Source organism: Kogia breviceps, chromosome 5 (genome assembly GCF_026419965.1).
Source record: "Kogia breviceps isolate mKogBre1 chromosome 5, mKogBre1 haplotype 1, whole genome shotgun sequence".
Lineage (NCBI taxonomy): Eukaryota > Metazoa > Chordata > Mammalia > Artiodactyla > Physeteridae > Kogia > Kogia breviceps.
Window position 1 is genome coordinate 36,935,143 of NC_081314.1, and position 22,642 is coordinate 36,957,784.

General features: G+C 38.3%; 1 protein-coding gene across 2 annotated transcripts in view; it reads left to right on the top strand.

Annotated features, from left to right (window-relative positions):
• LOC131757293 (ubiquitin-conjugating enzyme E2 E2) overlaps positions 1–22,642 on the top strand; it is a 375,295-nt gene that overhangs the window by 6,185 nt on the left and 346,468 nt on the right. For both annotated transcript variants that reach the window (XM_059064635.2, XM_067033857.1), the window contains exon 3: positions 8,008–8,058. In XM_059064635.2, the coding sequence (XP_058920618.1) occupies positions 8,008–8,058 (51 nt within the window). The remainder of the gene's footprint in view (positions 1–8,007; positions 8,059–22,642) is intronic.

Here is a 22,642-nt window from a genome sequence, read left to right on the forward strand (position 1 = left end):
GCAGAGAATAAAGAGTGGGAGTCCATTGAAATAGTTATTGGATGGTACTATATTTCCTACTACTCCCTGTTAGTAAAGTGAGAAATGCAGGAGTTAGTAACAAATGCATCTTGGTTTCATCATATTAGACAGTGGTTCAGTCTTGATACAGATTTTCTTTTTCTCCAGAGAATAGCTAGATCTGGAAGGAAGATATTTGAGTGATTCCCTATTGCCACATCAATTGTTTATGATGATTGGCATGTCATTGGACTCAGCAGACAAATCTGCTCTAATATTGTTACATTACAGAATCTCTTGGTAAATAATTTAAAAGTGAATTGAATTTAGTAGAATCTTTCCTGGTCCTGTGATGTACTATTCTTGTTTTAATTCCTTTTTTATATCAAATAGGAAGTGTAAAGAAAAGCAGTCTAAATTTTAGGCATAGTGGAATGTCTGAATGTTGAATGATAGCTTTATACTTTACTCGGTAGTATGAATTAGGGGGAACCCATCCCAAAGATTATAAACCATGTGGGCTAGTGGACCTTGTTTCTCTCTGGCCTAGTCAGTCCACAGGATTGGGAAGAACCTTCTCAGGCCCCTGGCAGGACGTGACTTTCTAGGGAGATGTGTTAGAGTGATGGTGTGCAGTGAGCAGCCCGTTCTAAGGGACTAGGGTACTTAGTTTCCCTTTTCCGGAAATGTGCTGCTGATCCCTGACCTCTGTTGAAAGAGCTGTGTAACAGTCAGGTAGCCTTGAACTTTAAACCTTCGAGCCTCTATACTCGAATATGCCAGCGTGGGGCAAGGGTTCCGTTTGTTTCTGCCATCACACCGCAAATCCAGGAGGCCTCAGCTGGTGGACCTGGTGGCAACACAAAATGCCCTGCTGTGGGGAAATGGGGGTGTAGTTAGAGCAGATAAGGAAGGTGGAGATGGAGAAAATAGGGCATTGAGATGAAGGAAAGGAGGTGTGGGTGTGGGTGGGTAGGAGGTACTCAAGTACAGATTGTGGCCCATGTAAATGGAGAAACTCTAATCAGTCAGTGTCTGATTAGCTCATAATAGCAATTGGTATTACTGCACTGCTGAGAGTAAGAAGGGTCTTTTGAGTTGCTTCCTGGCTGAAAAAAAATCCCTCCATTGACAGATATATTCTTGTGAACCTGTGGTTTCCAAACTGTGATTGATGACCTTCCTGTAGACGGTCTCTGGGTGGTTTACGGGACAGTGTCTGAAGTGACTTATTCATTTACTATTTGTTTTAAATATAAAAATGCTGCTTCACTGCTAATTTTTTAAGTAAAAAAACCCCAAAATAACCCAGTACAAAAAACTTAATTCTTCCCTTTTCCTTTTCCCCAATTTAGTTGATAGTGAAGTTAATTTTGTTCCCCCCACCATCTCTGCTTAAGTTCTAACAACTGAGGAAAACATTGGGACTCATGAGCGCAGGTACTTACATCTTTTTAATTCACCACAGTGCCTAACATAACAGGGTCACAATAGTTTTTAACTGGCTGCCTTAGATCTTGAGTTTGTTGTAGGAGTTGGATCTTCTGTGGAGATTAGAGTCCCAGTACTAATGTGTTCAGAAGATCCAAGTTAGAGGCAGTTTCAAAATAAAATTCTAACTTGTTATTATTGATAAATGATTTTTATTCAGATGAGACATCTTTTCCAAATAGTGTCATTTTGTGAGCCAGAGTTAATTATCTGGATCCGGGTTTGATTCTAGGTTCTGTCATTTAGTCTCTCTGTGATACTAGATGCATAATTTAACATTTCTAAGCCTCAGCTTTATCTTCTGTAAAATGGGGATAATAACGGTCCCGTCCTCACAGCCAGTTAAAGTCTACGGTGATATTTCTCCAAGTCCATTTGATAAACTTTAGGAAAATGAGGTATATGTTAAACTCTGAGGACTTAACGCTATTTGTTAAACTAGAAAAACTCAGATTTTTATAGTAACTCAAGAAAAGTACTTTGCACATAGATGTTCAGTTGCATAAAATGTGCTATAATTGTAGAATTAATAATTAGGTATAGAAACATGTTTTCTTTAAAAAAATTTCAGTTTTCCGGTATTACAGAAAAGTAATGTTGGGTATAGAAAATATTAAATGGGAAATTTATTTATTTACTTATTTGGCCGTGCTCCACAGCTTGTGGGATCTTAGTTCCCTGACCAACGATAGAACCTGGGCCCCAGCAGTGAAAGTGCAGAATCCTAACCGCTGGACTGCCAGGAAATTCCTGGGAATTTTATTTAAACTATGGTAAAAATTAATTTCTGTCTTCTTCAGAGTTAAGAGGGAGGTTTTCATTACTTCTTTGATGCATTTTTGCTCTTCTTTGGCTTGAATTTGTTTCTTAAAAAATTGGCATGCTCTTATTACGGTCTGTTCTCTCGATAATGTCTTTATCACTCTTGGTATATTTGCTATACCTCTAATCATATTCATTTTGTGTATATATATTTGTCTTATTTGTAGTTGGACTATGTCTGAAGTAACAAATTTTGATGATTTCATTAAATGGACTAGTCAATTCAATAAAACATCTATTTTGAGCTCTTCATTGAATTGACTGTACTGTCTGTCAATGTGAATTTTAAAAAATATTTATTTATCTATTTACTTATTTGGTTGCACTGGGTCTTAGTTTCGGCAGGCGGGCTCCTTGGTTGCCGCTTACGGACTCCTTAGTTGTGGCATGCGAACTCTTAGTTGTGGTATGCATGTGGGATCTAGTTCCCTGACCAGGGATGGAACCCGGGCCCCCTGCATTGGGAGCTCCGAGTCTTAACCACTGTGCCACCAGGGAAGTCCCTGTAAATGTGAATTTTATTTAATTAAATTAATTAATTAATTTATTTATTTATTTTTGCGGTACGCGGGCCTCTCACTGTTGTGGCCTCTCCCGTTGCAGAGCACAGGCTCCGGACGCTCAGGCGCAGCGGCCATGGCTCACGGGCCCAGCCGCTCTGCGGCATGTGGGATCTTCCCACACCGGGGCTCGAACCGGTGTCCCCTGCATCGACAGGCGGACTCTCAACCACTGCGCCACCAGGGAAGCCCAAATGTGAATTTTAAATCACATTTATTGCATACTACCTTTGTTCAGAGTGGACATTGTGATTTTACTGGATACAGTATAATACTGTCCTAGGGATGATACTTGGCTTTAGACTCTAAATTTTTGTTAGGTTGAAAGGTTGATTTCAGTGTACATGTATTCCAGTGTGAACTTTTATTATATGGTCTCATCTAAGTTTGTTTTCCACATAAGAATGAAGTAATACTCTTTATAGATAATCTTTCATAATTGTTATATTTTCTTGATTCTGAATGTGCATTTGAAAACTTTTTAATGTTCCTGAAATCGGGATGCATCTTACAGTTGATGCGCACAATCATTAATTTAGGGTGTCTTAAAAATCAGTGGTCTTTTGGATTCACAGGTACGTGGTATGTATCACCATTCAGAATTAAACTCTAGGTTTATTACTTGCAATGGCTCTGTGTTTTCTGGGTGAATTCAGAGACTACTTTGAGATTTAAGAAATTTTAGTAATTAGTTGCATGATGTTTTCTTCTTGAGAGTGAGTTCATTTTGGAAGGTTTTGAGGAATGCAGACGGCAGGGGAATATAGAAAGTCATCTAAGTGGATGAAGGTTTTTTAAAATAATAACTGTTAAGCAAACACCTTTGTGAATCCCTATGTCATATATTCATGTCCTGCTTGGCCCTGAGTAAGTTACTGAATTTTCTTTAGCCTAAAATATGTTTGTGTTTTAAACATGTCAATACCTATACACCACTTCATTTTTCTGAACCGTAAGTCCAATATGTTGGTGTTAAAATGAATGTTTCATACTGCCTCCGTTTTTGTGTCGTTTTGGTGCCATTTTCTTCAGTCAAGGCTGAATGAATCATGATTGTGGCCCCCGTCCTCCACTCCCCTTTCTTTTTAGCAGATGACAGTCACGTGCAATACTCTTACCATTCCTGGAACATTTAAGGTATTGGGTGAAGTCTTACAAACTGAAATTTTGTCTGTATTTTGCTTCTGACTTGTCTTCGTAACCATGTGCAGTCACTGACTTCTGTATCATAACGACTAAGGAAGTGGCACTGCTGGACAGAAATTCAAGTTAGGCCATTGTCTAGTTGATTTATGTCTCAAGAAAGAATTTTGTCTTAAAAGTTCTGATAAGAGAGAGGAGAGGTCTTTTTGTTTATTTGACTTAGCAAGATAATTGCTTGTCTTTTCACCTTACCCGTGTACAGTTAATAACCTTAATTTCCTAAATGGGGACTGATAAAACAGTAATACTTAGAAAACTCTGTGAGATTTATTTCATTCATTTTTAATAGCCTAAGATCATCATGTAAAAGGTACACGGTAAGTGTGAATTATTGATACTTTTTCATTTTTCGTCACCCTAAGGGACAGTGCCTGAAATAGCTGCCTTCTTTATCCCGCGTGTCAAGCCTGAGAAATTTAATACATACCATGATCACAACTTTTGAGATAGAATTGAATTGCTGTTATTGAAAACAGCAGGATATCTTGCAACCGTTTAAATAGCAATTCTTAGTATAATCTTTTCTGTCAAGAGAAATACAGCCATTCTTTTGTAGCAGTGGCTCAAAATATATTATAGTATATTGACTCACTGCTCAGAATTGTCAAGTTTATCAATTGCAAGTTTATAAATTGCTTTTTGTATTGAATAATTAGATTTAGAATTATAGACATCTGGAGGGGTTTCAAGTTCCATTATAGAATTATGTGACAAAATTATGACATCAATTTTTTAAACCAAAAGAGACAGTACAAGTATAAAGCAAGATGGGTTATTTGAAGATCCCAAAGAAGTTCTTTTATGTTAAAAATAGTTTTCTTTGACAGTTTAAGCATAGTCTTTTGAATGCCTGTTCTTTTGGTCCTTTTATTTTAAAAACGAAAGTATATATATGTGTATACACACACACTTATATAGGTATGTGTGTATATATATATGTATATATCAGAATCACTTTACACTTGAAACTAACACAATATTGTAAGTCAACTGTACTTAACTAGAAAAATTTTATGCAACTTATTCATGTTTCTGGTAACAGATTAAACAGCACAGAGACATTTTTAATGAAAAGCAACAGTTTTCTGTTGAAACACTCTCCCTGTCCCAGTTCCATTCCTTTAGCTGTCTTTGGTTTGTCCTGCTACTGATTTTCTGCACAACCCTAAATCATATGCATATACCTACTTGTTGAATTGTTAACTTAAATAATATCTTCTGTCTCCTTGCTATGAAATTTGAGGATTTAGCTTGTTCACCTGCTTTCTTTTTTTTTTCTGTCCTCCCAGTTAATGATAGTTATATTTAAAAGAAAGAGTATTGGTTATCTTTCTAAACTAAATAATATAATTAAGCCACTATTTCTTACTCCCTCACATTTCAACAGTATTCCTTGGTTCCCTAGTTTGTAAAATGGGGATATTAGTACCTTTGTTTTTCTTTCCATCTACTCCCCCCCCCCTTCTACTTTCTGTTGGTTTCTATTAGCTACACCCAATTTCACATCTTCAAGGTTAGTAACGTTTTCATTGTGTAGTGCAACTACAACCTGTCTTCTGCGCTTTATCTGTAAGTAAAAGGCCAATAAACTGTCTGTATGTTTACCTAAATATTTAGTGCCAGACCAAACACGGTGTTAGGATTAGATTTCCTCTAAGTCCAATGTTATGATCTCAGGGCTCCCCAGTGAGTCATAGCATTTAGGTGAAATAGGTCAAATCTTTCTGTTTTATCCCTTAAATATCTGTTACATGATTAAAATTATTTTACGTTTCAGTTTCCTTCCTGTTCGATCTTTGATTTTCTTAGGCAGAAAATGTAATGTCTTCTGGGATTTCTGAATGTCGTTCTCCCCGCTCCCCAAATAGTAGGTCTTTTTAAATCTTTATGTACTCCGCAGTCCCCTCTTGACCATCTCAACCTGTTTGATTTCCCCCCTCTGCTTTGTCTTCCAGAAATACACTGAAATTTCTCCTCCTTTGGTGACCACCCCCTTCCCTTTGCTGTTTATTCCTTTTTGCACTTTTTGTATCTCCACCTGCTCACCACCCCCATTACCATGGGATCCTGAAGGAGTGGGAGGTGAAAGTGTGTGTTCTCAGTTTGCTGTCTTTAACCTGGACTTACCCATTTTGTTGTTGTTGTTATTGTTTTTTTTTTTTAAGTCCTCAGAAGTCATTGCTAAGGTAAAGTATCTTTTTTTAAAAATTAATTTTAATTTTTGTTTTTGGCTGTGTTGGGTCTTCGTTTTGGTGCGAGGGCCTTCCCTAGCTGCGGCAAGCGGAGGCCACTCTTCATCACGGTGTGTGGGCCTCTCCTGTTGCGGAGCACAGGCTCCAGACACGCAGGCTCAGTAGTTGTGGCTCATGGGCCCAGCCACTCCGCGGCATGTGGGATCCTCCCAGACCAGGGCTCGAACCCGTGGCCCCTGCATTGGCAGGCGGATTCTTATCCACTGCGCCACCAGGGAAGCCCCCCCATTTTGTTTTAAAGTGCCTGTTTTATTTATATTTTTGTGTGAAATCCACAAAGGGTGTTCTCCTATATCAGATCTTTGAGATTTCTCTTATTTAATTCTGGGCCATATGTACTTTAAATGCATATAAACACATCACAGAGTCCATATTAGAAGGAAATCATATGTTCTAATGATAAGAGGTCATGGAATCTGTCCTAGTTAGAACCTCTTCATTTTATAGGAGGAGAGAAAATTGAGGCCTAAAGAGAGGGAGCAGGTGTGAGCATTCTTTTTGCCCAAGAATCCTCAATTAATGGGGTAGCAGAATTAATAGGTTTTTTTGGCTTTAAATTTGTTAGTCTTGCTCTATTTCATAATGCCTCCCCAACCCTGAGTCACATGGCTTAGAGAAGTGACCATTATATCTGGACCATGCGCTTCATTTGGGAGGTTGGTGGCAGTCCTGGCGGATTTGCACCAATTCTGAGCTTCCGTTTGTTGTCTTGAAAAAGGCATAGAATGAAACTGTTTGAGAATAAATGTCTTTGTTAAAATTCTTGTTTTTCTATGGTACTTTAGTCACCTGTCATTACCAAAAAAGCAGGCATCCAGCAGTTAGTGAATCTCATATTTTAAAACCAAGGCAGAGGAGAAGAAATGGTTTTGAGAATTTAAAAAAATTAGGCTTAAGAAAGCCTACTTTTAATAATACATGAATGATAGAAGGTTGCTAAGTATACTCTAACAAAACAGTGTAGCACTGTTAGCTTTTGTATATGTATAGGGGGTTAGGTGCAGTTAAAAATAAAAGATAACAATAACTCATGAGGGCAAAAACAGGTTTTTAAAATAAAAGTTCTTTTTTTTTCCCCCTTTGCACAAAGCTCATGCAATTACATTAAAATGAAGGAATTCTAGTAAGGCTTATTGAAACTTGAAAGCCTCAACTTGCTCCAACCTAGAGGCTTCAGGGAATAATACCATTTATACTTTAAGAGCGGTTTTGGGTGTTAGAATGAGATCCTGATAATCCTTTCTTCACCAGTTGATTGGCTCAGTCAGGATGCTTGGATTCAGCTTACTATGATCATTTTTCCATCCTATGTGGGATGTTCTAGTACAGATCAGAAGTTGGAATGATCCATAAACCGTGTGGCAAATGTTTCCAATTTAAACTAGAAATTTTGGTTAGTGTTAGCAGTGGCTTAACGAAGTTTTCATGGAAGTCATAGTGTTGCTAACATAGGCTGCAAGCACCGATGGTGGCCAGTCTCGTTACTCTTTGTAGGCTCATTGTCCAAACTGTGGCAGAAATTACTACTTCGTTGGTATTGTATATGATGATTTATACAGTATTAGTATTTCAAACTAAAAGCATACAAATGGGAAATACTAGTGTAAAAGTATAATTTTAATGAAGTATTATAAGAGTGAAGACATTTTAATGTAACTTTCTTTGTCTTTATTTTGAAGAATTCAGAAGGAACTTGCAGAAATTACGTTGGACCCGCCTCCCAACTGTAGGTAAGTACTTACAGATTTTTATTTATTTGTATCTTTTGCAAAAGAGGTAATTGAACTGTTGGTCTCATGTGCAACTATTCTTGTTGTAGCCTGATTAGTTAGTAAAAACATCATTGTGGTTTGGACTTTAATGACTGTGGAAGACAGTGGTGGTGGTTGTCTCTGCGGAAATGGGATATTCTGCAAGTATGTTTGCAGTGGTCACCAAAAAAAAAGAGTAACACAATAACAATAAGGTAGTGAAATTATAGGGTAACACATACAGTCACCTTTTGGTGGAAGAGGCGTGAGGGTTTTAAATGATTTCTTCAATGGTTCAATAACAGCGTGGCTAAAATATTTGCTATTTGATAATTATTCAGTTGTTATCCTGTTGGAAATTGATTTTTTAAAGTGCTGGAACATTAAACAGTGTTCTTCATGGTTTACATTACTTCTTGTCGTCATGGCTTGTGACTGAGTCAGAACGGGTGATTGGAGGCAGGTTGAATTTAAAATGCTCTCTCCTTTATGACCACATACCCTCAAGTTTCTGGTCTGAGTTTACTTATAGGAAGTTAAAGTGCTTGCCCAGAAATGATTAATGACGTGCAGGTACGTAGTGGAAAGAGGAGAGAAACTATCTCCCACCTTAAACAGTATCTTGCATCTGGTGCAGTAGTTGCAAGATGGCTGTTTTAAGACATTTCTTTCTGTTTTGATGTGAGCTCAGTGTTGAAACCAGGCCATTGTGGAGTTTTTGTCATTTAAATTGGTGGTGGTGTGTATCAGAGGTGAGGAGGCAGGTTTCCAATATTGACTGCGTTGTTGGGTGTGATTTCTGATTTCACTGATTTTGTTTTTATATGAAAGCAAAGATAGCAACTATGGTTGTTAGTGAAAGTGAAAGTTTTGCAGATGGCTCTGTGCCTAGTTGACAGCTATTTTGTGTAGGAAAAATTCTAATAAGACTTAATGTTTGTGGTGAATTTAATATGGTTCTTTACATGAGAGTCATATATAGTATATAAACTTGCAATAATAACATTCGAAGAAAGTTTCAGCTAGAACACATGATTCTTTGTTAGGAAAAACTGTTTAATACTAAGACTTTTTTGTCACACTTAAGACTATGTTACATCAAAGCTGTTTCAGATGACAGATCATTGTTTAGGCTTTGGTGGCCAATTTGTGTAAGTGGATTGATTTGTGGAAAAACTTCAGTTTGAATTAAACTAAAATCCCTTGTTTCTTAGGATAATATTTGTTTTAATGGTTTGAATTTTTTTTAAAAAAATAAACTGTGTTTTACCTCATATATTATTTTTGTTACCTTTTTACAAATAACTGAACTGGTAAATACGTGAACTTAGTTTATACACTTATTTGCTTAAATTTTGACAACAGATTCTTGGCAAGATAAGCTAATTGCTTTGTTTTGATGAACTTGTTTAAGGCTCACTTTTGATAAATGAAATCCACATATAATATCATGTGATGATTAGACTGCAACTTTACTGTCATAAATTATTTTCTAATGCATTAGTCTAATTTAACCTTGACTTACTACAAATAATAATTTAACTTAGATTAAACCAATATATTGTAAACATGCATGAAAACTGAAGTCTGTGAAAGGAATTACATAATGGTTATTACTTAAATAAACTTAAATAATTGAACCGTAGTTCTATTTAATGTAAAAAAGAAAAGCTTAACTATGGTGTCATCTGAAATTTGGGGATTTAGTGTTTCATTGAGCCTTAGTTAAAGTATCATTACTGGTTATGTAAGCAAAATATATGTAATAGTTTTACATTAAAAAATGTAGATGTCACACATAATAAGCCCCTCAGACAATTTCAGGAAAGACACCTACTTAGTTTTATTTTCCCCCCATTTTTATTGAGATATTGACATAGAACATTGTAGGAAAGATACCTTGTTTGGTTGATTTGCTGGCTTTTGGAAGTTTGCAATGAAATCCTTTTAACCATGTGAAGATTGGGTAACTAAATTTGCTTTAGAAACAAGGACTATTGGTAAAGTGTCTTTAGCTCCATTTATTGATCCCCAAATAGTTGATTGGACTGATCACGCAGATGTTCCACCTTCATGTTTGTGGTGCTCCCCCGGGGCAAAGGATCCGCTGTGCTGGGGCTGGCTGGGAAGTGGTGATTACCCTCAGGTTCCCTGCGTGCTTGGGCTACTTCACTTACACGTTCGTGTGCTTGTATTAAGTGGATTGCTGTGGCCTTTGGAGTTTGGGTGTCATACATTTGATTGTGGTTTATAGTAAATCTGCCCATCTATATTTCAGTGAGAATGTAGTCACTATCTTCAGAAAGAGAAGGTAGAACAATTTTGGTTGGGCATGATTTTGGCACAGGGTTAACAGTGCTTTTGTGGTTGATTTTTTAAAAGTGCTGTGCTGTCTTCATGTGTGTCCTACTGACTGTAATGAATTAGTTTATAGAAGTGTAGTAATTAAAGCCGTCTGCCTGATAGAGTGAGAATCCCCGGTCGCCTGAGTATTCCCTTTGTGTGTTACCCTTCCTGGGACACGTGCCTCTCACAGCCCTGCTTTTTGGTGGCTTGGGTACTTGTTAACTCACCATCGCAGGTAAAGATCATGTGTGGGGAAGCATTGGTGTGTTCAGGCAATCTGAGTGGAGAAGGATTTTATCTGTTAGCTGTCTTGGTGAGGGTGGGTGTGTGTCACCTTCCACATGGAGTGTGGTTTATTCTTATTTTCTGGAACTTAAGAGACTAGTACAGCCCAGTTCTGTGTGTATGTCAGGTTAGAGATGGGACTTCTGAGTCTCAGTGCATCTGTTATGTGATGTCCAGGTAAGCAGTTCTTGGATTCATACTGCAGGAACTAGCATGTGTTTATCCTCTACTGCAGTATTGTTTAAGGTATTTTTTTTTTTCAGGTTTTGAACAAACTTAATTTTTTAAAAGAGCATGCACAAAACACTTTGACAATAAGTTACATTATTTCTTCTTATAGGAAACACCTGCCTATACAATTTTTGGTTTTCTTTTCACTGTTTTTAATCGTCTTTGAGATAAAAATGCAATAATACTGTTTTTTTTTAGGCTGCATAAAATTCTTTTTTTAATATTATAACATTAGAATTAATGTTTTAAAACAAAACTTTATGATATATCTAAGAAATCAGTTTGTGTTCATAAAATCATAAGGTCTGTAGGGCTGTGGGCATAGAAAATTGTACATAATTTGTGTGAAATTCGGTTATATACTTAGAGTAGTCTGTAAATAGTAGAATGTATTTTGCTTAGTCTTTTTCATTTGTAATAAATTTATTTATTTATTTTTGTCTGTGTTGGGTCTTCGTTGCTGTGTGTGGGCTTTTTCTAGCTGTGGCGAGCGGGGGCTACTCTTCGTCGTGGTGTGTGGGCTTCTCGTTGCGGTGTCTTCTCTTGTTGCGGAGCATGGGCTCTAGGCACACAGGCTTCAGTAGTTGTGGCACACGGGCTCAGTAGTTGTGGCTCATGGCCTTAGTTACTCCGTGGTATGTGGGATCTTTCCAGGCCAGGGCTCGAACCTGTGTCCCCTGTATTGGCAGGCGGATTCTTAACCACTGTGCCACCAGGGAAGTCCTTAGTCTCAGTTATTGTGATTGATATCATAATTGACCCATGACATTTGCAGGGGCTCTCTCCTGAGACCGCTGCAGATCCATAAATGTTTTGGTACCACCAGCTGAGTTGGAGGTGCTGGGCTGTTGGCTAGAGTTGCTCACGACCTCAGTGCCCTGCACACCAGCTTAGCTTGTAGATGACTAAGTTGTGACTTTCAGGACTCTTCACAGTTGTCAAAAACACAGATTTTAAATCTGTAAATGTGTTAGTGTTTTCATTTATATTTCCCTGAGGTTAGTGGAAAACTGGCAGCTAGCTAGAAAAATTTCTGCATTAAAATAAAATTTTCTGTCATCCTAAGGATAACCTGTTTCTCTATATTGCAGAGAAAAGCTAAGTTCAAATTCTGTTATGATCTGATACTGCCCAAGTTTATATTAGCTTTATGAGCATGGAGCTGACAGAGATCCTTATTACTTCTTGCAAGTAGAGACTGTGGTAAAATGATCCTTTTGGATTTGACTTTTGATTTACTAATTGAACAAATAAAAGGAGGAGATACTTAAAAATAGGATGTAATTCAGTTATATTAGCAGTTTTTACTCTTATTGCTATGTTTCAGTTATCTACTCACTGAACACAGGCTCTGCTTTATTTTTTAATTGTAACAGCTTTATTGAGATGTGTAATTTACAGTATAAAATTCAGTGGCTTTTAGTGTCTTCACAGTCTTTCATCCATCACAATTGGTTTCACATTTTGGCCGCCCCAGAAAGATAACACCACACCTTTTAGCAGTCACCCCTTTCCCATTCCCTCTCAATTTTGCCACCACCCAGCCTTAGGCAACCATCAGTCTACTCTCTGTCACCATAGATTTGCCGTTTGGACATTTCATATAATCGGAATCATACAGTATGTGGCCTTTTGTGACTGGCTTCTTTCACAAAGCATCATGTTTTCAAGGTTCATCCATGTGGTAGTGCCATCAGTACTTTATTTATTTTTGTCTCTGAATAATATTCCATTGTGAGGATGTACTACATTTTATCTGTCTGTTCATTGGTTGATGGATGTTTGGATTGTTTCCACTTTTTGGTTATTGTGAATAATGCTTCTCTGAACATTTGTGTACAGGGTTTTGTGTGGACATTTGTTTTCATTTCTCTTGGGTATATACCCAGGAGTAGAATTGCTGAGTCATACAGTGACTGTGTTTAACCCTTTGGGGAACTGCCAGACTGTATTCCAGAGTGACTGCACCATTTTACCTTCCTCCCAGCAGTGTATCAAAGTTCCAGTTTCTCCATAGCCTCAGCAATTGTTATTTTCTGTCTTTTAATGATAGCCATCCTAGCAGGTGTGAAGTAGTATGTCATTGTGGTTTTGATTTGCATTACCCTGTTGAATAATGATGATGATGATGACCATCTTTTCATATGCTTATAGGATATTTTAATATCTTCTTTGGAGAAATGTCTATTCAAATTCTTTGACCATTTTTAAGTTGAGTTTTGTCTTTTTGTTGTTGTGTTATTTATTTTGAATACAAGTATCGTATCAGATGTATGGTTTGCAAATATTTTCTTTCATTCTGTGGATAGTGTTTTCACTTCCTTGATAGTTACTTTTGAAGCATAAAAGTTTTAAGTTTTTGATGAAGTCCAATTTATCTACTTCTTCTTTTGTTACTCTGCGTGTTTGGTGTTATTTCTACGAAACCATTGCCTAATCCAAGACTAAGAAGATTTACGCCTACTGTTTTCTAGTAAGAGTTTTTTTTTTAGTTTTAGCTTTTATATTTTGATCTCTGATCCATTTTGTATATGGTGTGAGGTAGAGGTCCAGCTTCATTGTTTTCCTTGTGGATACCCAGTTATCTCTGCACCATTGCTACAAAGACCATTTTCCCCATTGAATTGTCTTCATATCCTTGTTGAAAAATCAGTGGATTGTATGTGTGAAGGTTTATTTCTGAACTCTCAATTTTATTCCATTGATCTATGTCTATCCTTCTGCCAGTGCCACAGTCTTGATGACTGTATTTTTGTAGTAAGTTTTGAATCAGAAACTGTAAGTCCTCTCATTTACTTTTCATTGTTTTAACTCATTAGTTAAGGCATTGCTAAAATAGAGGAGGCCATTACTGGACATAAACCTTACCACTGTCTCATCTTCCTGTTGATGAGAGCCACTTAATAGAGGAAAATGTATTTTCCAGATCCTAGTAACTGAAACAGTATGAGGGAAAACTGTGTGTGTGGGTTAACATTTTTCAAAACTATATTACAGAACAGGAAAGCATTGAGGTAGAAATTGGGGTTAGTGTCTATATAGGTGTGATCTCTACAAAGAGCCAGCAATGTGAAAACCTACTTATTGTCACTAATTGTTTTTCTTTTTTTGGTTACTATAGTAATATTTATGTAGCATTTTGTAGCTTTTAAAGGATTTTCATATATGATGCAGTTTAGTCTTTTCTGTGAGGCTCCTGGGATTAAGTAATTTGCCCAGGGTTGCACAACTAGAAATGATTGATTTGGATTTGAACCCAGGTTTTCTGATCTTTCATCCTTTATTTTCCAACATGTGTGAGTAGATAGAGGAATACATTAAAAATTACGTTTGTGGCTAGCTATTTGTGCTTCAGATTAGGGGAAAAAAAAGAAAAAAATCAACATGCGAGGCAATCCAAAGTATCATTTGTACTGTGCTTGATTTATATTTCTGAATTCCATGAAACAATATTTAGTTGGAACATTTTGAAAAGTAATTCTGTGAGTGTAATGATTTCTATAACATTCCCTTGTGTGTGTGTTTGTATGGGTGTATATGTTCGTGTTATGTTATTATTACTGGCACTGGTCCAGGTAAAGGATTTCTTTACATTTGACAGTTCCTAATTTGGGGTCTGCACTTTTAATGCCAAATTGTTTTTCCCTGTTACTCAGCCTGATTCTAGTTTATGTTCCCCTACACTTCAGTATTTACTGAGGGCTTAATATTAGATTTGTGGTAGGACAAGTATAGCCTGCAAGAAGATATGCAGATGCAGTTCCTAATCCTACAGATCTGGTTACAACTAATTGAGAGATAAGACATAAAATGCTTAAAGAACCAAGACCAGGAAAATGATGGTACTGTTGGCAGGAACTGCCAATATCTATGGGCTCTGCAAATCTTAAAATTGATCATGCTTCCCCTCTTTACTTTGGTTGCCCTGAAACTGTGAGCCTTATTTATTCTTCGATTTTAGTGTTTAACTGCATTTTGTGTAGAAACCTCAACTCTGGTTTTATTTTATTTTCTTACTCTTTTTTTCCACCTTATATCTTCTCTTCATTTTGTACTTTTCTACCACAAACATTTTTTTTAAAGCCATCTCAGACTCTTTTCAGAGCAAGGAAGATTATTAGTAAATAAATAATACGAATAACTGAAAAGTGATGTAAATGTGTATTGGTTAGCAGAATGCTGTAGTGCATCTTATGAGGAATCATTAACATGATAAAATTTAACTATATGTTGAGGGCCTATTTTATGTAGTATGCTGAATTATTTATATCCATCTCTCCTTTCTTTAGTGTGGATAATCGAGGAATATTTTTATTCACTCCTTTGAGTTTTTGACCCCACTGCTGCAGTGTTGAGTGGTCTTGCATAGACTTTATGGAGACAAAAGTCTTTAAAGGCCTTAGAGTTGCCCTAAGTGGTTAGAACGGCTTGAGCATTGTTTGCAGCAGCACCTGTGGGCTAAGGAGCTGCAGAGTTGGCATGTGTACCGTGTGGCAGCGGGTGAGAAAGCATGGCCTTGCCTTACGTGCCCTTGGCAGTTCGGAGTTTCACGAATTTCAAGCCTGTTTATATTCTCATTTCTGTACCTTCTTTTATGATCTCTGAGGTGTGCTCCTTTGTTACTGCCAAGAGTATATGTACGATTTTCTTTTCGCCTTTATCTCAAGGCTGACTTTTCACCCAGGGTATGACCAGCACAGAGCCGTGAGGGGCCGTTATGTCAGACGGTGAAGTTCAAGTGTAATAGTTTGCTGTTGTGTACCTTTACGTTAAAACTGATCTTGGGGAAGACATCACTATCTCAATAAAATCACCGGAAAAATTGCTTACGTTCTTACGTCAAAATGTTATTTTTTAACATCTGCCTTTAACCATAGATTTTTGAAATGTTTACTTCATAATAAAAGAAAATGTTGAGTGGTAAAGTTAGTGTTGCTCCCATTATTTGTGGTCTCTGATTTTTTAAATTTCTTCTAATCTTTCTTGCCTTAAGAATGGTATAAGAATGTGTCTGAAGAAACATGCATTAAATGATTACACAGGGATTATATTTTATAATAGCAACAGAACATTTTATCACTTATTTTAGGTTGCCCAGTTTTATAACTCGTTATTATTTCAGATTTATTACTTAAGTACTTTAGATAGAAAGTGTTATATTACTCTCTAGCATGTAATATTTTAATTCCCATAGCTGTTTTACCTTTTAAGATGTCCTAAAAACTATTCTTCAGTGCACCCAAAGCATTTCTTCACAGTGATTATTACATTCATTGGCTTAAGTATCTTTTATCAGCTAAGCATTATTGCAAATAACAAGTAAAACTTTATTAATATTTTTTATGTTAAGAACAGTATGAAGTTTGATTTTTAAACTTAACTTTACCAAAGTTTGCTTTCTGACTGTGCTTTTTGTAAATGTTCATTTAGAACTGTTTATTTAGAATGTCTGTATACTTTAGGTTAGGGACTTAGTGGGATGCCTTTAAAGGTATAACAAATTCCATATTTGTGTGGAAGCAGCATATTATTCTAAAATGTGTCATGCAGTCAGGTAAAGCCAGAGCTAAAATTGACTTTCTAGGCAAGTACATAACAGGTAGACTCGCTCCCTCCACTCTTCCCCTGTAGAATAGGAAGCCTAGCAATAATTTCAGACCACTGAAAGGAGAGATAGCTCCCTCCTGCCAGAGCTGAGGTTTCTGCTTTGATTCCTGCTATTCCAGCCACGTGGGATCCACCACTCCCTGCTCCTACACCCCACTGCTGTCAGGCCTCCTGATACTACAGCTCTTTTACCTAACTTACCCACTTGGGTGAGAGCTCTTTCTTTAATCTCTACATTTCAAATCTTAGCATTCATTTGAGGTTCAGTGTACCTATGAGTGAATAAATACAGTTGCTTATACAAGAAAGCTGACGTCTGTTGAATGCTGCCAGTGTTTGAGGCCGTGTTCTGCTTGCTGTAATTAACCAGCATTAGCTCACTTAATCGTCATAACTCTCCATGAGGTAGATACTAGTTTTAGACAGTATTTTATAGGTGGGAAGATGGGCTCAGACAGGTTAAATGACTTGTTCAAGGTCACACAGCAAGTAAGTGGCACAGCTAGGATTTCAGCCTTGGTGTTTCTGATGTTAGAGACCAAGGGTTTTGGGTCTTTGCTGTGCTGTCTTCTGTTTGCAAAATAGATATAGGTGAATCAATCTAGAGCAGCATTGCCCCATAGAACTTTCTCTTATGATGGAAGTGTTCTGTATCTGTCATCCAGTGCAGTGGCTTTTTAGCACTTGAAAGGTGGCTAATCCAACTGAGTAAATTAATTTCTAATTTTACTTAATTTAAATTTAGGTAATCATATATGACTACTGACTACTGTGTCACATAGTTACAGTCCTAGAAAAATAAACACTTCAGGCTTCCCTGGTGGCGCAGTGGTTGAGAATCTGCCTGCTATTGCAGGGGACACGGGTTCGAGCCCTGGTCCGGGAAGATCCCACGTGCCGCGGAGCAACTAGGCCCGTGAGCCACAACTACGGAGCCTGTGCGTCTGGAGCCTGTGCTCCACAACAAGAGAGGCCGTGATAGTGAGAGGCCCGCGCACCGCAGTGAAGAGTGGTCCCTGCTTTCCACAACTGGAGAAAGCCCTCACAGAGAAACGAAGACCCAACACAGCAAAAATAAACAAATAAAAATTAAAAAACAAATAAAAAAACACTTCTCAAGCTTAAATTTATGCTTAACTTTAATTTCAGGTAATATTAAACTAGAAGGTCATTTTGACCCTTTTAAGGGTGGTTATAGCTATGTATTTATTTGTCTTCCCCCTCCCTTCCTACCGACCACCATTATAGTCTAACAGCCAGGGACCCCTAACTAACTTATTTTTTAGAGCATTACACATAGTGCCCTTAATTAAGTAAAAGACCCTTGTAAATATTAATATTATAAAGTATTGGTTAAATATTTACTTTTTACTTTTTAACAAAATGAAAGTGGTATTGAAAGCATTGTTTTTATTTATTTTTAATAAGTATTTATTTATTTATGGCTGCGCCGGGTCTTAGTAGTGGCATGCAGCCTTCTTAGTTGCGGCATGCATGTGGTATCTAGTTCCCCAGCCAGGGATTGAACCCGGGCCCCATGCATTGAGAGTGTGGTCTTACCCACTGGACCACCAGGGAAGTTCCTGAAAGCATTCCCTTTAGATAGACTCATAGGATATTGAAGCAGGAAAGCTTATGGTCTGGCACTTTCTCCAGCCCAGAGAGAAAACAGCACTTCTCCAAGGAAATACAGTTTCATGACAAAGCCGGGTCCAGCATTCAGCTCTGATAGGTCAGTGTGTTGCTTATTGCATTGACAGAATGGATATGTTTTATACACTTAGAAAATCTAGATACAATTAACTTTGTGACCACCTGGAGGGGTGGGATAGGGAGGGTGGGAGGGAGATGCAAGAGGGAGGGGATATGGGGATATACGTATACGTATAGCTGATACACTTTGTTATAAAGCAGAAACTAACACACCATTGTAAAGCAATTATAGTCCAATAAAGATATTAAAAAAATATGAACCTCAAAAAAAAACATAAACAAAGAGACTTGGGAATTCCTATCCATGATCACAGAGTACATTTGGAAGGAGTTGGAATTACCTTGTCTAGTGCAGTGGGGGGGGGGTTCATCATAGCTGTGTTTAACTGTTTTCAGAGCCATCAAATGGAAGAGAGATTCATCTGATTCTGTGTGGTTTCAGGGTGTAGAACTAGCAGGACTGTGTTAAATTAGAAGGAAACTATTTTCTTCTTGGTAAAAAGGCTTCGTCTTCATTCAGAGCTGTCCAGAGAAATAATGGACGGCTTCTGGAAGTAGTTAGTGTGTGCCCCATCTCTGGAGGGATTGAAAATGACCCTGTTTGCTCACTTCAGAGGGATTTTCAGGTGTCAGATGCAAGGTAGTATGCTGGACTCCAGACAGATGAAGTATTAATTTATCAGCTTTGTCTTCCTCATCATGGATTGTGACTCATTTTTTCTCTCTCCTTTGCCTTCTTGGAGCCTGTGGCATGTAATTTGTATAGTTTATTGGCCTGGCTATTTTATTTAAAACAACCAGTTTATTTGTTATCAGTTCCATATATGAATTAGTAAGTGAGGCTTTTATTTCCCTTTCTATTTATAACTTTCAAATTTATAAAAAAAGGATGATACATGAAGAACATGTGGAAATAAGAGCCTGGTGTGGGGTTTAGAGACATTAACTAATATGCAGTAATTTCATCGGCCCCAGATTATTACATGTTATTTCATAAACTCCACTTATATGACATAGTGAAGAAATATAATTTTTTTTTTAAAACCCCACATTTGTTTATTTATTTATTTTTGGCTGTGTTGGGTCTTTGTTTCTGTGCGAGGGCTTTCTCCAGTTGCGGCGAGCGGGGACCACTCTTCATCGCGGTGTGCAGGCCTCTCACTGTCACGGCCTCTCTTGTTGCGGAGCACAGGCTCCAGACGCGCAGGCTCAGTAGTTGTGGCTCACGGGCCTAGTTGCTCCACGGCATGTGGGATCTTCCCGGACCAGGGCTCGAACCTGTGTCCCCTGCATTAGCAGGCAGATTCTGAACCACTGCACCACCAGGGAAGCCCCAGAAATAAAAATTTTAGTGTTAGTCAAATGCCAATATAAATTGACAGTCATCTAATGCAAATCTTTTGAATATTCATTTGGCCAGTAAACATACCTTCAAGGCTATCAAACTATGTAACACACTGTTTGGAATTCTCATGGTTTCCCCCTCCTCCCTTTGGTCCTGGAAAAAATATTTGCATCCTTAGAAATTGAATAAATGTTAATGAAGAAAATTTATATTTTATTTGGTATGTGTTTTTTCTGACATAATTTTTTCATGAGCCAAGCATCTTAGAATTAAAAGAAAATCCAGACTTTCAAATATTTCAAATGACAGACTATACTAAAGAAACTACTGCTGCTCTTTATACATTCATGTGGACTGCTGTTTTATTTATGATCTTATTAAGTGATATTTATTTTAAAACTTTTGTCCAATCTTGTGGGAAGATGGCTGTCATGTCTGTAGGCTGGGGCACAGTTCTGTGGCCTCATGTGTCGAAGCAGAATGATCTGAGACCTGTGTACAAGTGATGTACTGGAAGAAGGTGACCGAGTCAGCGCAAGTGCTGGAGGGAAACCCTTTCCTGCAGCCAGGGCAGAGCTTCTGAAGAGTGGCAGTGCTGCTTATTGCTTTAGGCGGTAGACATTCTGGTGTTAGGCTCAAGTTAGCAGGCAGTACAGCCCAACATGTGCAGTCTTTGGATTCCAGGTGTCCAGGGGGTGAGGAAGGGCATCTGCAGGAGGGGGACTAGGGCTAGCCTGACCCTGCTGGGGCAGGGAGAGTGGTCTAGAATCTGAGAAAGTAGAATAAGCATTTGGGAGTCAGGCCTTCTTAACTAAGGAAGGGTGGAATTGGCTAGGAGGACTCTCTCAGTTCTTTCTGTCATATTCTCCAGTGTAAGAGAAAGGATTTGACTTCTTAGCCAAGCCCCCTTGTATCACAGATTGGTTCATAAATGATATGGAACAGTGTTATGATACTACTTTCAAACAACTGGGATTTGAGGTGGGGGAAAGGAAGGACAAATTTTAAGAGGGGCCAAAGAAATTAAATTTACAGTCCTGTTGCATTGGTGTCAAATCCTTTAGAAATTTTTAGAGTTCATAGAATAGATACATTGAAACAAAATCTTGTGCATTTTGCTTTACATTTGAGTTAGGAATAAGGCACTTTTTGCACTTCTTAAATGGCGTGGACTATCTCTAAGTGGCTTTAGGCTTTAGTTATTGCAGTACCAAAAGAACCTCATTATAAGTTAGCTTTGCCTAAAAGGTAAAATGGACCCCAAAGATAACATTAGAAGAAGCCTCCAATATTTGTGTAGCAGACCTAGTCCGTTCTTAATTATATGCATTAATGAGACATTAATAACTTCCTATGTTATATAAAGTGAAACGTATTTAAAAACCATGGAATATGAATTATAGATAGTATTCTGAATAATATAATGGACAAAGTGTTCTAAGTAATAAATTTAGGGTAGTCTCCTCAAATATGTAAATATAGGTGATAAAACGTTTAGTAAGTTTTTATCAAGATGACCATATGGTAGCTATCTAAAATTGCTTCTTTCTCCTTCTCCAAATTATGTATGGGCCAGAGATGTCCAACTTTCAAGCAGGGAAAAACTGTTAACAGTTCTTCCAGTTTTTGAGCTCACCAGAGGTGTGGGGTAGTGGGTTGGCTGCTGACAGAGAAATAGAGTTGTGCATGGTTTCTGACATCGTCGTTCTTCATACTTGAAACATTTGCTTATTCCCCTGCTTGCCATCATTTTAGGAAGTTACGGGTTTGGACTGGGACATGACCAAATTGAGTGTAGCTTTGTAATCAGCCAGCAGGGGACTCCTGACTGTGGATTTTGGAGATGGTAAATTTTGGTTGAGCAGATTTTCCCTCTCCTGTGTAGAAGGTAGTCAGAGATGGATGTTCAGTTGGACACATACATGTAAATGCACCCAGTGACCTGCAGCTCCTCCGTGGTCAGGCCGATCAACTAGGGATCCAGCTGGGGAGTTTTGATTGATCTACGAAGTGGAGAGTGTATTTGAGTAAGCACACGTGTCTAGGTAGGAGATCAGGCAGGCTTACATGGATATTTATGTGCTTACAACATTACCTTAATAACATAGGCATAGTCAGGGACTGTTGGGATTGATGCCCTGAAGTCTGCTGGAGGCTTGGGAAGGAGGGGCTACTGACATACTGATCCCTACGGCTTAGGATAAGCGTCTCAGTTTCTAAGTGCTTACTGGAATCTGGGTAGGAGAGAGCAGAAATGCATTTTGCCACATTGTTAAGGAGTAAGAATTTGTCAGAGGGATAAGAATAACCATCATGTTTGATAAAGCAGCTGGTCAGAGATTACTAGGGAAGCCTTTGAATAACCTCAGGATGGTTTTGGGGTCTGAGAAACAGCAAAATAAAATTACATTGTTGAGTAAGAATGTGTAAGGTGCTGTTGTATTCAGAAAATAACTATTACTAGGCTAAGTGAATAATAAAATAAGCTGAGTAGGGTGTATTTTGAGATTAATATTGGTAGTCATTTAACACTAAACAAATGTTTTCTAGGAGCCTGTTGTGTGGTCAGCACTGCGCTAGGTCTTGGGATGCAATTACAAACGAGACAGTGGGTCTCCAGCCCCTGCGGCACTTAGGCTTCAGCTGTGAGGCCAGACTGGGACTTAGATTTAAGAATCCAAAACTGCGTCACGGGGAGGGGGCAGTGAGCAGATAAAACGGTTGCGATGAGGGCCACAAATGGGATGAATTTTAGAGTGGTGCCCTGCTTGTACTGTGGGTTTGGAGGTGACCTCGAAACTGAGCACCCAGTGGAGCAAAGGCGCGGAGACCCCACCGGCTGTCGAAAGTCAACTGTGCCGAGAGTCTGAAGCGCGTGGAGGCGTGGTGTTTGAGCTGGGAGGGCTCCGGTGTGGCTGGGTTCAGGGGACTGTGGCGCTTGCCTGGGGCTGCTGTGCCACAAGGTCAGGTGCAGAGTGAGGCCGGGCCAGGTCGAGTAGGGTTGGGCTTTCACGCAGATTGGTCTGGCTGCTGGCT